Source organism: Halichoeres trimaculatus, unplaced genomic scaffold (assembly GCF_033239565.1).
Source record: "Halichoeres trimaculatus isolate MK-OKI-2021-1 unplaced genomic scaffold, fHalTri1.1 fHalTri1_scaffold_12, whole genome shotgun sequence".
NCBI lineage: Eukaryota > Metazoa > Chordata > Actinopteri > Labriformes > Labridae > Halichoeres > Halichoeres trimaculatus.
The window spans coordinates 5,764,884-5,780,718 of record NW_027437190.1 but is presented as its reverse complement, the minus strand read 5'-3'; the positions used below and the strand labels follow the sequence as shown (position 1 = coordinate 5,780,718).

General features: G+C 44.8%; 1 protein-coding gene across 3 annotated transcripts in view; it reads left to right on the top strand.

Moving 5' to 3' along the window:
* Positions 1-15,597, top strand: part of adcy3a (adenylate cyclase 3a) — a 29,312-nt gene extending 13,715 nt beyond the window's left edge. Inside the window, exons 7-21 of one of the 3 annotated variants that reach the window (XM_074683583.1) lie at positions 883-1,041; positions 3,034-3,199; positions 3,307-3,423; positions 3,506-3,648; positions 3,836-3,997; positions 4,093-4,180; positions 7,374-7,490; positions 10,073-10,374; positions 10,458-10,539; positions 10,746-10,904; positions 11,087-11,233; positions 11,361-11,474; positions 12,724-12,850; positions 12,998-13,122; positions 13,330-15,597. In XM_074683583.1, coding sequence (XP_074539684.1) covers positions 883-1,041; positions 3,034-3,199; positions 3,307-3,423; positions 3,506-3,648; positions 3,836-3,997; positions 4,093-4,180; positions 7,374-7,490; positions 10,073-10,374; positions 10,458-10,539; positions 10,746-10,904; positions 11,087-11,233; positions 11,361-11,474; positions 12,724-12,850; positions 12,998-13,122; positions 13,330-13,509 — 2,188 coding nt within the window. In that variant the 3' untranslated portion in view covers positions 13,510-15,597. Of the gene's footprint in view, positions 1-882; positions 1,042-3,033; positions 3,200-3,303; positions 3,424-3,505; positions 3,649-3,835; positions 3,998-4,092; positions 4,181-7,373; positions 7,491-10,072; positions 10,375-10,457; positions 10,540-10,745; positions 10,905-11,086; positions 11,234-11,360; positions 11,475-12,723; positions 12,851-12,997; positions 13,123-13,329 lie in introns of all 3 variants that reach the window. The other 2 variants (XM_074683584.1, XM_074683582.1) reach the window with 2 other exon arrangements.
* The last annotated feature ends 238 nt before the right edge of the window (positions 15,598-15,835 follow it).

Here is a 15,835-nt window from a genome sequence, read left to right as displayed (position 1 = left end):
TTGCTTCAGCCTTTTCCTCGAAACTTTTTTGTTTTCTTCTCTTCCCTGTGGAGGGTAACAGCTTTCTGGTTTCGGTCTTCTCTGGCTCCATAACGCTTCGGTAGCTGAGCAGCTAGCTGACGTGAGAGGGGTAGTGGGGAAGGACGAGGTGGGACCAGGGGCAGTACAGTGCGGAGCAGGGGAGATAGGGGATTGGATGGACTAACGCACAAATCCGAAATGAGGGAAACGGCGGTTCAGATTGGTCAATTATCAAGCCGTTTTGCAGCTGTTGTACTGGATGGATTTTTTTCGTTCTTTTTGGTTCTTGTATTGCGTAGATCTGACCATTGGGCCATAACGGCCTCAAAACGATGTTGATAATAATTACCTAGCTTCAAATCGTAGACCATAGCTTTAAGACTCTCTGGACGCTGTCTCCAGTTCAGGAGTGGTTTGACTCAAGAAATGAGACAGTTGAAGTTAAATTCTTTGATCCAGCTTGGCGTTATGTTCTTGATGCTCTGACTCCAGACTCAGTCCACTCCCAGTGAAGGTCTTGAACAGGTTTTTTCTTGACAATCCTCTCCAGGCTTTGGTTATCCCAGTTTCTTGTTCATCTCTTTGTACATCACCTTTTCCTTCCTGCCTTTGGATCCAGCACTCTGTGAACAGACAGCTTCTTTAGCAACAACCTTTAGTGTCTTAACCTCCCTTTTAGTCCTGTAGAAGATGTTCTTGTAAGTAAAGGTTCCTGGCACTATAAGTTGGTACTTAGGTGTTTGTGTTTGTGGAGCCGTGGTCGTCAGAGCATTGATACATCAGTCATACCCTGATAATGAAAAACAAAAGATGCTGGTTCTGTCTTATATTTATTATATTTTCTTTGTCAACCTGTTACAGGTACGTCAGGGAGAAGACCCAGACAGATGTGGACATGCGGGTTGGGGTCCACAGTGGGACGGTTCTGGGAGGAGTTCTGGGTCAGAAGCGATGGCAGTATGATGTCTGGTCCACTGACGTGACTGTGGCCAACAAGATGGAGGCTGGAGGGATACCAGGGTGAGAGCTGTGACTGTGTTAAACTTTGTTTAGGTTTATCAGAGATCCTCCTAACAGCTTCTGTCAAACACACAGCTTCAAAGAGCTTTACATACAGCAGACAAGGAACAGGGACAGGCAGGAAAACAGACGTGTACATACACAATTTACATCCTCAGAAAACATTCAGAGACACGTAGAAGCAGGGACTAACAGAGTTTAATTATGGTATCCTGTAACCAGACCAGCAAGCCTCCTTTTCACTTGACATGTCTGGACTGCACACACTCTGTTGTCTTCCTTTAAGGGAACAGTCAAAGTAAAAATGGAATCAATTGTTTTAACATGATTAGTTTGAGAATTTGACAAACTGCTGATCTACTGGGATGCTCACGCACAACCATCTCTAAAGAATGGTTCCAAAAAGAGAAAATATCCAGTGAGCAGCAGTTCTGTGAGCCAAAATGCCTTGTTGATGCCAGAGGTCAGAGGAGAATGGACAGACTGGTTGGAGCTGATAGAAAGACAACAGTAACTCAAATAACCACTGGTTACAACCGAGGTCTGCAGAAGATCATCTCTGAACACACAACACGTCCAACCTTGAGGCAGATGGGCTACAGCAGCAGAAGACCACACCGGGTGACCCTCCTGTCAGCTAAGAACAGGAAACTGAGGCTACAGTTCACACAGCAACACCAAAACTGGACAATAGAAGATTGGAAAAACGTTGCCTGGTCTGATGAGTCTGGATTTCTGCTCCACATTCATATGGTAGGGTCAGAATTTGGCGTCAACAACATGAAAGCATGGATCCATCCTGCCTTGTATCAACACTACAAATCCACAGCCTACCTGAGTGTTGTTGCTGACCATGTCCATCCCTTTATGAGCACAGTGTACCCATCTTCTGATGGCTACTTCCAGCAGGATAACGCTCCATGTCACAAAGCTGGAATCATCTCAGACTGCTTTCTTCAACATGACAATGAGTTCCCTGTACTCAAATGGCCTCCACAGTCCCCGGATCTCAATCCAACAGAGCTCCTTTCAGATCCTTATCAATCTGCAGCAGCTGTGATGCAGGGTTCCAGCACCTTGTTAAATCTATGACACCAAGAATTAACACAGCTCTGAAGGCAGAACAGGAACCAACACGGTATTAGCAAGGTCAAGGTGAACCTAATAAAGTTACCTGTGAGTGCAGTTCAACTTTTTTGTTGTTGTTGTTCTTTTAGTAAACTTACAAACCTTGCAAAATAAACATGTGAACATCTGTAAATGTACATAACAACAACAATACAAAACCAACCATGTTACTAAAAGTTAGATAGTGGAGTATCCCTCTGCTCATAGACACATATCAAGAGTCTGGTGGTCACAACACAAAAAAATGGACGTTATCTCACTCACTCACTCGGCCCCAAGTGAGGTCACCACAAAACTGCTCCCCCTGGTGTCTGGCTGCAGCATAAGTCAAAAACTCTGTCTCACCAGTCATTCCAGATGAGCTGTGGTCAAACTTTGACAAATAAATACACCTGGTAGAAATGTTTCTCACATGTTTTTGCTGTGATGAAATGAAGATATTATTGCGCTGTGTTGTGTTCATGTCCTCTTTTTTTCTGAAAAGTTTCTTTTTCATTAATTATTAGAGGTTAAAAACTGGGTTTTAGCCAGCTTCATTTAGATTCTCTACTGCACAGACTCTGGCTGCACAATGCCAGTGCCTCTGAAAGGGGTATTTTGGCTTCAAAACCGTACAATGGTGAAAGGTGGAGCCATGCTGTCCACTCTAGTACATCAGCATGTGTACAGTGTGAAAAATGATCCATACTTTTATATTCATCATGTATCCTCTGCAGAATTTTGTCCCAGGTGTAACTCCATACATCTGCCTCAGAAAATATGAAGACATCAATGGATCTGCTTGTTAGCGGCTCTGCCATCCGTGTGCTTCCTTCACTGTTTCTTCAAACTGTGTGTGTGTTTGTGTGTTTGTGTGTGTAACAGGCGTGTCCACATCTCTCAGAGCACCATGGAGTGTCTGCACGGAGAGTTTGATGTGGAGCCTGGAGACGGAGGAGAGCGCTGTGACTACCTGAGGGAACGCGGCATTGAGACGTACCTGGTGGTGGTTCCTAAAGGACCTGTCGGCAAGAACGGCATCAACGGAGTGGTGAGCACACACTGACACACACCTGGTCAGGGACGTGAATGTTCACATGTTCCAGAGCGGGAAAACAACTTCCTGTCACCTGTTTGTTTGTTTGTTTACATCAGAAGCTGTCTGTGACATCATCCAATGGGAACTCTCCGTTGTTGATCAACACCACAGAGTGTAACGGCAGCGTGAACACGGCCTGCACCACACCTGAAGAGCCTGAGGAGCTGGACACAAAGGTGGTACAGAAACCATCAGTGATCATCGCTGTGAATCAGTCATGAGATGTAGAGTTGTGATTTGTATTTCTTCAAACTTCAGGTGGTGAATCCATCGTTCCCGAATCCTCGTCGGAGGCTGCGTCTCAGAGACCTGGCTGAGAGAGTGATCGACGCTCAGGAGAATGAACAGGAGCTGAACAAGCTGCTGAACGAGGCTCTACTGGAAAGAGAGACTGTGCAGGCGTAAGAGGCTCTCAGAGACAAGAAACATGCAACTCAATCATCTTAAAATACTCACCATCTGTTTTGCTCCTCATGCTTTAACCCTCACTCACTCACTGCTTCTTAATCTGAGCAGATTTCTGTTTTTTGACATGTTTTCCTACAACCTCTGTCAGCTTTACTCAACATGTGTCTCCTGTTTGTTTAGTCTGAAGGGGAAACACACCTACAGGCTCTCCCTGAGGTTTGTGGACCCGGATCTGGAGACGCGGTACTCTGTGGAGAAGGAGAAGCAGAGTGGTGCAGCGTTCTGCTGCTCCTGCGTGGTTCTGCTCTTCACTTCAACAATGGAGGCCCTCATCGACCCCTGGTCAGGAACGTCTTCAGACCCTCTGTATCCATGTGTGGGATTAATGTGAGCCGAGGCGTGTAGCTGAACAGTCTCTGTGTTCTTGTACTGAATAGGCTGATCGCAAACTACATCACGTTTTCTGTGGGAGAAGTTCTGCTGCTCGTCCTGACAATCTGCTCTCTGGCTGCCATCTTCCCCAGAGTGAGTCACAGCACATCTTTGTGTCACTTCGGTTTGGTACTTCATTGTTGTGGAATGGCTGTGTCATGTTTCTGTCTGGATCATCTCTGAAGCTTCCTGATGAAATGGTTGTGTCTAGACAAGCTCAAATGTAACGCCAAGTCTGTGAGTGTCAGAGCATCCAAACTTCACGTGTCACTGCGTGTGATCCAAATGTCCCCAAAAAACCCACGGTTCTTTAAACACACTGAGGATTTTAGAAACAGATGCATCATCAAGAGGTTTTAATTAGCACAGCTGAGGGGGATGTGTTCATTAAATATGAGAAATGTGTGGAGTAAAACATGAGATCAGATCAGAAATACTTTACTGATCCCAGAGGGGAAATTACATGTAATAAAACATGTAACTTCCTGTCTCCAGAAGGTGGTGCTGTAGTAAAAATCTGCACCCTTATCAAACCTAAGTATGGGAGTTCAACACCCTCAGTATAAAAATGCTCCTGTTTTCTAATTTCTTTGAACAGTTTTGATCCTGAAGGTTTTTTAAACCCAGTTTCAACCAAGTAATCCAGTTCACTTTGTTTTGGTACGACACGCATTTTGTGGCGTTACCTGACCCATCATCTAATCCCGGGTAAGGTTAACCCAGGATTAGATACCCGTCCCACACTTTGGTACCCTTCTGTTGGCTTTCCAGACAAACTAATCCAACCCTAGAAGGTGGAGCTAAAATCACTGCAGCCCGTTGATTGGTCAAAAGAATGTCACTTCCTGTGTGACAGCGGCTGCTGTATTTCTCCTCGCGGCTCACAGTCTTCTCTGAAACAAAGTTTGATTGTTCTTTATAACAAAGAGCCACATGTGAATCACAAAGAAGAAAAATTCCTGGATGTTTCCCATTGTTGTTTTTTGTTTACTGTGTCGTGTTTTTCTTCGTTGGATTTTTTGCTATGCCGTCGTAGCTGACGTAGCTAGCAACATCCAGCAGCTTACACACCGCCTACCAAATAGAGCACGGTTTGCTGTGGAAATGCAAAGAGGATCACTGATCCGACCCGTACCAAAATGTACGGGTCCATGCCGGACCACTTGTTGGAAACAGGGCTTAAGGTGATGCTGTAATACCATAGACTGTATAAAACATGGACGTAGTCTCTCCAACGTCACTCACCTGTTTCTGAAACAGAAAATGAAGCACATCGGCTTCAAGTACAGCCATAGGGCGCCTGTTGGTCACGTGACCCTCAGCTGTGCCTCTTATTAGGGGAGCTTGTGATCTTAATATCCTTAGAACGGCCGCGTTAAAAAAAAAATCACCCCCTGTACAGTGGGAGCTGGTAGTAAAATTAGCGACTCAGACAGGAGACGCTTTTTGAACCAGGCTGTAAATAGCTTCATTTCTGCTTTGAAAACAGCTTTTTTTTGGCTTGGTGTGTTTGTGACTTCCGCTACTTCCGGAGCCAGCCTCAAGCAAACACTCGAGAAACAGCAGATTTTAGCACTTCAGCATTATCTCATATTCCCAGACTGGTGGTTGCTGCTTGTGTAATATAGGCAGACACAATTAGTTTCATGGGGTGAGCTGATGATCGTCCTCCACATGTGTTCTGTTGTAAACGATGCACCTTTGGAAGCTATGGAGTCATCAGAGGGCAGCCATTTGACCTGATATTGGACCTGGTCTCTGAACACTGAACTGTGTTGACTTGAATCTTGAAACCACTAAGCCAGGCATGTCCAAAGAGACTTTTCATACAGTCTTCAACTTTCATCTTCCTGAATAATTTCATGCTCAAAATTAATCTATCTTGTAACATCTCTTTAAACTTCATCTGGACTTTTCATTGGCTGCCTGTATACAGCCTTATATGAATGTATTTATCATGATGTGAAAACGTAAGAGTTCAAAAAACACATCAGAGGACACAAGACTAGATTAAAACTATAAAATGGAACAGAAAAGAATAAAAAAATCAAAAGTTTAGAATCTGAAATATTTGGGGCTAAAAATGTTGTTTGAGGTCAAAATAGTCTGAATATGAAAAACAATCCTGATAAAATCCAGATCCTGATCCTGCCATAAAAACATCCTCACATATTTTCCCATATCGCCCTCTAATGGAGAAAATGTTCCTTGGTCAGAAGCAGAGTTTGCTGATGTTTACGCAGCACGTAACACTGCAGAAAACAGACCACTGATCAACTGTTATCAGAGACACCTGAGGGACAGGTGAGCTTTGATTTCATCAGTCTGTAAGGATGGAAGAAGGATGTTTGAGCACACTAATAGACTGATTTTCTTTTTAATCACCTAAAGAAAGAGTTATCACACAGAACACTCAAATGTTACTTTCAGAGTTAATGGTCCTTAAACATTTTCACTAAATCTAATTTTAGACACTACTGCTCGAGCAGTTTTCTTTCCTCTTCCCTCAGTGAGACAGACTCTGATGGATGTTATGTCAGGATAACCACAGCAGCAGCCCTCTGATAGGGTGTGTGTGTGTGTGTGTGTGTAGGGTTGTGCTGCATTAAGCAGAGCTTCATCATGGAAAGTCAGATGTATCGATAACCATCATCAGACACACAGGCACACAGTCAGCTGATCGATCTCTCTCTCTCTCTCTCTCTCTCACACACACACACACACACACACACACATACACACTCTGTGGTCTGTGCTCATCAATATGAGCTGTAATATGACAGCCTCAGGCCTCCAGGACCATCAGCATGAAGCAGACCCAGTCCATTACCAGGAGCACGTGTCAGAAAGTGATGAGCTCTGTCAGTGCTGACATTCAGACACCGCAAACAGGAAGAAACAACACGTGTTCCTCATCATTCAGGAGGCTCAGGTTCACTTTCTGTCCGGTTTCCTGGAGATATGATTAGACCTGGACACGCGGGACGGCTTTGTGTGGGAGTGTGTGTCAGTGTGTTGTAGCGTATGAGTGTGTGTGGAGCGTTGTAGCATGTGTTTGTGGTTAAGAATCCTCCTCCTCTGTAACAAAAAGCTCCCTCTGTAAGGATCCTTTCTGTAATGTTTTCAGACACTTTCATTGGAAGGAAAAATAAAGGGGCATAGATAAAAATAATCAAACAGTGATAAATCATAATAACGGTGAGAACAAGTGAAACACCAAAGGCAACAACATCGATGGTCTTTAACACCTTTAAGTTCAGTTTGTTGATTTGTGTTTGTGTTTCAGGTTTTTCCCAAGAAGCTGGTCTCTTTCTCCACCTGGATCGACCACACCCGCTGGGCCCGCAACACCTGGGCCATGGCGGCCATCTTTGTCCTCACCATGGCTGACATCATGGACATGGTGAGTTGCTGAGCCTGACTCGAGCTGAGTGTTGGGAATATTAAATGTAAACAGTTCACTAAACCCCTACATCACACATTTAGCTGAAAAGTTTGTAATGTCAGAATGTAGTCAGGATCAGTTCCCATCTCGAGCTCAACAGTTGAATTTGAAGAGTTAAGATTTGATATGTATGGAGACTGCCCTCTAGAGTAGGGGTGGGTAAAAATATTGATGAGTCAATGCATCGAAATATTTCCTCCCTCAATTCAACATCGATTCAGAAAATCTTCTGATTTGATTCATCTCCTTGCAAGTGAGTGGGACTGTGCGTGTTACTTGCGTTGTACGGATGAGGACTACCAGAGACCAAAAAACAAAAAAATTGGCAGTCAAAGCAGCATAAAGCCAGATCCTTCAGCTTTAAAGTTTGACATTTGGGTCGTTTTATTGCTCCAAAATGTGAGGTGACACACCACATATGTCCATGTAGGGAATGAAAATCAATAATTGAAGTATTTTAATCAATATCACATCGAATTGATATTGAATCGAATCGGTATCGAATCCATATCTAATCGAATCTATATCAAATCGAATAGATATCGAATCCCAACCTAAGGAATCAAACTTGAATCGAATCTAATCGGATCTAATCGAACCCAGTCGACTCGAATCAAATCAAATCGTGAGCTTGGCAATACCCAGCCCTGCACTACAAAATGAACCTGACTACATTTGATTGGCTGGCTGAGGTTAGTGCAAGTTTTCATCATCAGACCCTATGAAACACATCACCTGACTCTGTATCTATTCAAACAGGCAGGCAACCTCAATCAGTGTTCTCCAAATCACAACAAACGTGATGTCTAAATGCTTTCATGTTATATTAACGTTCACAGGTTTAGTCCAGCTCATGCTGGATTATTAACAAAGGCCAAACATGAAGACTAGATCAGGAGTCTGATCTCATCCTTACCTGCTAACTTGTAATCATGGATGGCACAATCATTCCCAAAAGTAAAGCCAAAACATGTGGCACTCCCTCTACTACAAGGGTCAATAAAAGCCGCGTTTCCACCAAGTAGACTGGTACAGTTCATCTATGTACGGCGCACATTTTGCGGCGTTTCCACTGGCATATCCCAAGACAGATCCCCAAATAACAGAGACGAGCTGTCCCACTTTTTGGGACCCTTTCGTATGGATGCCAGACTGAACCGATCCATTCTCAGAAGGTGGAGCTACAAGACTGCAGACCCATGATTGGTCAAAAGAATCATCGCTTACTGTGCGACAGTGGCTGCATTTCTCCTGGCTGCACACAGTCTTCTCTGAAACAAAGCTTGATTGTTCTTTGTATCAAAGAGCTACATGCCAATCACAGAGAGGACGAAATGCTGCATGTCTTTCATCTTTCTTCTTCATTGGATTTATTAGCGGGGTAAACTGTGTTGCGCTGCTACGGTGTCACGCTATTGTTTAACAGCTGCGGCTTTTGGCATCCAGCATCCGTCTTACACTCTGCCTACCATGAGACGGCACAGTTTGCTGTGGAAACGCAAACGGGATCAGGCTTAACTGTATCAAACCGTGCCAAACCGTACTGGACCGAACCGGACCACTTGGTGGAAACGTGGCTTAAGCCACCAAGTGGTCCGGTTTGGATCAGTACAGTTTGGTACGGGTTGGATCAGTAAAGCCTGATCCTGTTTGTGTTTCCACAGCAAACCGTGCCCTTCTTGGTAGGTGGTGTGTAAGCTGGATGCTGATAGCTGCGTCAGATACGTCATATTGTGACGGCATAGCAGCGCAACACGGTTTTGCTTGCTGTTTCGTGACGTCATTTACCAAACAAAAAGAAAGCTGTCTTTACAAAGTCGACTGCAGATTTAAACATGGCAGGTGTTCTTTATTACCACTGTCACAGAGAAAGTGATTATTCTTCTGACCAATCAACAGACTGCAATGTTTCTAGCTCCACCTTCAGGGGTCAGGTCGGTGTGTCTGGCACCCCAGCAGAAGGGTACCATAAAGTGGGACATTCCGGGTTGGTAACTTGGGGAACTGTCCCAGTTTAAGTCAAAGGTAACGCCACATAATGTGTGCTGTATCACAACAAACAAACAACAAATAAATCGTAAGGGGGTTTAAATTTGAGGCTCCCATTTTAACTGGCACAGATCTTCTACTGTTTACAGCACTTGTTGAACAGATCAGGGTTTGAGTGAAGCCATCTTACGTGACACTTTGTCTCCATCCAAACAGAAGTTAAGAGGCCGGAGGAAGATAGAAGAGAAATGTAGAAAGTGATTCAGAGAGACCAGATAAAAATGAGTGAGCTGGTGATCAGGAGTAAAAACAACCACACATGGTCCTGCATCTGATGCTCAGAGACTGTCTTGAGTTGTTTTTTCTCATTTCCGAATACAGCCCTCAATTTACTGAGATAAAAAGGTTTTACCTGTCGACTGTGTTTTGTATCTATTTACTTAAATGTTAAGTGATCAGTGGCGTCGTTTCTGTCTTAAAGTGATTCAAACTGTAGCAGCAGAAGTTCAGGTTAACACATCACAGTCATGATACATCTCTCTCCTCTCCAGCTGAGCTGTGTGCCTAAAGTCCAAGACTCAGACAGCCCCACCATGGCCCCTGCCTCCTCCTCCTCCTCCTCCTCTTCTCCCCGCTCCTCCTGGTCAGGCCCTGATGGTTGCCTTGACAACCCCAAATACTACAGCTACATGGCTGTGCTGGCTCTGATGGCCACCACCATGCTGGTTCAAGTGAGTCACATGGTGAAGCTCACACTGATGCTGCTTATCACCGTGGCAACTGGCATCGTTAACATCTACAGCTGGAGAGACATCTTTGACCGCTATGACTCGGCCCGCTTCCAGGACTACAGGTGAGACCAGGCCTCATTTTAATCCTAGTCTGTGTCACATTCACCTCTGTGACTGTCAGCTGATCCGGTTTTCCTCTTTCCAGGTCCTCTCTGGTTCCCTCTAAGTTCACCATGTCAGTGATGATCATCATCATGATGGTCAGCTTCTACTATTTCTCCAGACATGTAAGTCCATGTGTGTGTGTCCCTTAAAGTGCGTCAAAGTCCAACAAGTGTATGTCATTTAACAACAACTGGTGACACTTTCAGGGCTGATGTCAGATTCTGACGTTAACCAATAGGAGCCTCTGTTTGGCTGCTGTATAAGGGTTGCATTGCTGAAACAGTAAGATGAGCCCTGATTGGTGGGTTGCTTCTTTTTGATCCTGCAGGTGGAGAAACTGGCTCGCACTCTGTTCCTGTGGAAGATCGAGGTCCACGAGCAGAAGGAGAAAGTTTATGAAATGAGACGCTGGAATGAAGCTCTGGTGACCAATATGTTACCTGAGCACGTGGCTCGACACTTCCTGGGCTCCAAGAAAAGGGACGAGGTGAGGTCTTTACAGTCACCTGGGCACCATCCCAGCATGTAAATATGTAGTCTGTACATGTCAGTGTGCACAAAAGTATAGAAACATCTAATTTATATCCACTCGGCGTGAGTCAGAGTATAGTTGATCAGAGTTGTCCTGTTTAATCTCTCTCAGTGTGCTGTTTAATCTGCTTGTTTCAGGAGCTGTACAGTCAGTCGTATGATGAGATTGGAGTCATGTTTGCCTCCATCCCAAACTTCTCTGACTTCTACACCGAGGAGAGCATCAACAACGGAGGGATTGAGTGTCTGCGCTTCCTCAATGAGATCATCTCTGACTTTGACAGCGTGAGTTTCTTGATTAACATTGGGCCACACATTATCCATCCATTACTGTCTGACTTATTGAACAGAAAGTTTACAGTTAAATACTTGAGTTGCTCTCTGTGTGACCTTTGACCTTTGTCTGTTGCAGCTGCTGGATGAGCCTCAGTTTCGCTGCATCACTAAGATAAAGACCATTGGGAGCACCTACATGGCAGCTTCAGGAGTCACTGCAGACGTCAGCAACGGCTACAGCTGCATGAAGGTCAGCTGGTCACATGGTGCTCTGACTAAGCCTGTAGTTTAATGACCAGCAGTTCACTGACTTGTAGTTTACTGACCTGCATTCACAGATCTAGGTCTGTCCTTAAGTTAAGTGACGTGTAGTTGCCATTCTGTCGTCAACTGACCGGTAGTGACAGACCCGAGGTCTGAACTGTAGCTTAATGAGCTGTTGTTACCATCCTGAGACCTGACCTGCAGTTTAATGACCAGTGGTTTACTGACTTGTAGTTTACTAACCCGTAGTTTTCTGACCCATAGTTTTGGATCTGTAACCTGTACAGTAGTTAATTGATGGGTAGTACAGACCTGAGGTCAGACCTGTAGTTTAATGACCTATAGTTTCCATCCTGAGATCTTAACTGTAGTTGAATGACCAGTAGTTTACTATATTGTATTTTACTAACCCCCAGTTACAGATCTAAAGTCTGTCCTGTAGTCTACCGACCTGTAGTTTAATGAACCGTAGTTTGCCGTCTTGTAGTGTCCATTCTGAGATCTAACCTGTAGTTCAATGACTTGTAGTTTACTGACTTGGAGTTTACTGACCCCTAGTAACAGATCTGAAGTCTGTCCTGCAGTCTACTGACGTGTAGTTTAATGACCCATAGTTTACTGACTTGGGGTTTACTGAGCCATAGTAACAGATCTGAAGTCTGTCTTTTAGTCTACCGACCAGAAGTTACAGACCTAAAGTCTGACCTGTAGTTTACTGACTTGTTTTTAAACGACCCATAGTTTGGCCCATAGTCAAACCTGTAGTGTACTCGCATGTTATATGGATATGAAGTCTGTTCTTTAGTTACTGACCTGTAGTTACAGACCTAAGCCCTGTCCTGTAGTTTAATGACCTGTTGTTAACTGAACCGTAGTTAACTGGCCTGTATTCTAACCTGTAGCTTGACTTTTTGTTCACGGACCTCAAAACTAACTGACAGTTAGTTTGACGTTTACCAACCTGTCCTTTTCTTAACTGTAGTTTACCAACTTGTTTTTTACTGTAGTTTAATGACTAGTAGTCTTAACTGTGTTTTAGCCTTTAGTTTCCTGACCTCTAGTTCACTGACCATTAGTCTGACTTGCAGTTTTACAATGTGTAGTTTACTGACTTACACTTCACTAACCTGTAGTTTGCTGACCCATAGTTTTCTGACCCATCTTTTACTTAGGCATAGTTTACTGACCCACTGACTGATTTGTAGTTTACATGTTATTTGTTTTGTGTCTTTCAGAAGGAAGAGCAGTCGGACAGGGAGCGCTGGCAGCACCTTGCTGACCTTGCAGACTTCGCTCTGGCCATGAAGGTCACACTAATGAACATCAACTACCAGTCCTTCAACAATTTCATGCTGCGCATTGGTGAGTCAAAGATCTACACTAACTTATGTGTTTTGCTGAAGTTTGTGTCAGATTTAGGTGACTATTTTTGAAAACCCAGATCCAGGTATAATCCTGATCTCACATACAAAGAGTGTGAGTCTGACATTCCCTGTGTGTGTCCCACAGGTCTGAATAAAGGAGGAGTGTTAGCAGGAGTGATAGGTGCAAGGAAACCTCACTACGACATCTGGGGAAACACTGTGAATGTGGCGAGCCGCATGGAGTCCACGGGGGTGATGGGAAACATTCAGGTACAGGACTGCTGGACAGCTCTCTGAGAGATGCTGAGAGCTGAACAAGCACAAACAGAAGAGACAGGTTGACAGAACAGGCAGAGGCAGACTTTCAAACATCTTTACACATAAATGTAAAATACTGAGCAAGGACCTGACTATCTGGAATCCTTTGTGTGGGCGTGTTTTTCTGTGTGTTTGCCTGTGTGTGTGTGGTGCCCCCAGGTGGTTGAGGACACCTACAACATCCTGAAGGAGTATGGTTTCCGCTTCGTGAGGAGGGGGCCGATCTTTGTGAAGGGGAAAGGAGAGTTGCTGACGTACTTCCTGAAGGGACGAGACAAACAGGGTTCATTCATCAACGGCTCCTCTGTCACACTACCACACCAGGTGGTGGACAGCTAAGGAGCGCGCACACAAACACACACACACATGCATGACTGCTGAACTGGTGGGCTGGTGGAGGTGTGTCAGGTCTCGTCTCGAAACTGCTCGTGCTGCTGAATGAAAACACGATGCATCACGAAACCACCTACAGTATTTCAATAGTTGGCAGAGCTGTGAATCATGATGTTGTACTCCTTCTACCACCCTTATGTGGTCTTAACCAATCAGAATCAAGTATCTGACACAGCTGGGTGAACAGGTGTTTGTGCTGATGCCATGAAGCTCCTTCACATCAGGACGCAACTCTAAGATACATCGACCACGAGACCCTTCCCGCCCCTCAGTTCATCACTCTGCGCTCAGTCTGTACCTCATCCAGACCCTTTAGATCATTTAAACTGATGAGACTTAAATACATATACAACATCACACACACTTTTACAAACACACTCACACACACACATGTTCAGTGCCATCTCCTCCCCCTCTAACACTCGCTGGACTTTGGACACCTGCTGTCAGATCGGGAAATCTGTGGATGTCTTCATGAACCTGGTGACTCTGTGGAGCTGAATTGGACCAATCAGAGGCCAGCATGAGACACACACTCTGACCTGACTCTTGACCTCATGTGCCAGGCGTGTGTATCTGTCTCTTTGTGTGTGACGTATTAGTTCTTCTTGGTTCTGACCCCAGATCAGGTCTCTGTGCTGAAGAAGGACCACACACACTGCCTGTGTGTGTTTAAATGTGTGTGTTTTGGGGGGAATGAGGGGGTCGAGTATTTTTCACACTGATTGTGGATCGATGGAAGTGCCTCTCGCAGCAGATTGCCATGTTTTCTTACCATGAAGGATCCCCCAGCTCCCCCTACAGGCAGAAGGATGCCTCTACACTGGTGTTAGAGGAGCATTACACTTTATTACTACTTTCAAAGATAGCTGTGAAATCTGAGTAGTCTGTGACAAAAGTGTGGGTCTGAATGTCTACTTTGTCTGTGATATGAAGCTCACACAGCCTGACAAAGCCTCTTTCTCACCTGCAGCCATGAAAAGTTTTCAGAGTCTCTACCCCCCAGGTTTACATTCTCTCTCAGCCTCGACATCAGAATCAGCCACAGTGTTCACAGCATGATAGAGGATGACGCGGCAAAGTGACTTCATGAGGACAGTTTTTACATTTATATTAACGGAAACAGACGACATGCAGACATCCTGGTCTTCTCTTCAGTCTTTCATTGTTTTCAATCATTTTGTCGCTCCTCACATGATGTAAACGTCGTTGTCGCAGGGAGACTCGAAGCGAAATGTCAAGCTTTTTGTGTATAAAACTGCCAGAGGAGAGACAGCAGTAGCCAGTTTCAGCCCTTCGTTTAAAAATTCAAAATCAATGTTTCAAACAGTCTGAGGGACGGGGTGTGAGAGTGCACAATGAAAATCTGCAAGATAAATGTCTAACTATGACAGAGTTTAGTGGTACATTATGTCTGCTGACTGAAATGCTGTAATGAACTGAAATGTTCCTCTAACTGCTCCATCAGAGGAGTGGAATTGTAACATGAGGCACACAGAGAAGCAGGGTGGACTGCGTCTCCTCCTGATGTGTCTGATTCTGAGGCCTTTAGATGTAAACTCCCGTCCTGTGCCCTCCTCTTTGAGGAGGCAGTGAGAGACGTACCTGATGCTCCCTGCAGCTCTCAGGCCTTACCCACAGGTCCTGTGCTTTCCTTGATACTGACGTCGTGTAAACACCAAGTGGGACCCTGCTGAACTGTTGTTGTGTCTGGTTGTGAGACGTTGTGTTAGAGGTGTTGAACATTCATGCAGTCTGCAGACGTCTCTGTGTCCCACTGGTGTCACACCTGAAGGTGTGAGAGGAGCTTCTGACGGAGGGACCTTAGTGATGCTCTTAGCAGGAAGTATGTGTACTTTATGCTCTCTCTATATATATACACATACTGTTTATATACTATATACACAGTATGTGTATGAAGGGAGGGTGGGGGTCCTGTAGCTGTGTCCTGTTCTGATTGTAAAGCCCATTAGTGACTGTGTAGGACGGGTTCAAAGTGCAATAGTTTGTTCCTCAAAAACCCGACCCCCCCCCCCCCCCCCCCCCCCGAAGCAGGTGTCGGACTGTCCCCTCCCTCTTTAAGTCATATTTTTATAAATAAAATCAGAGTTCAGTTCTCTTCAAGGAGGACGCAGGCTGTATATAAACCCACAGAGCTTAGACAAGATGTGATTTCTTACATGTGAAAGTGCCAACCACAGAGGAAAGGGGGGGGTTTTGGACCCCTGCTGGGTCCTGGTTTGTGTTTAAGAGAATCTCAGGCTTGGTAAAA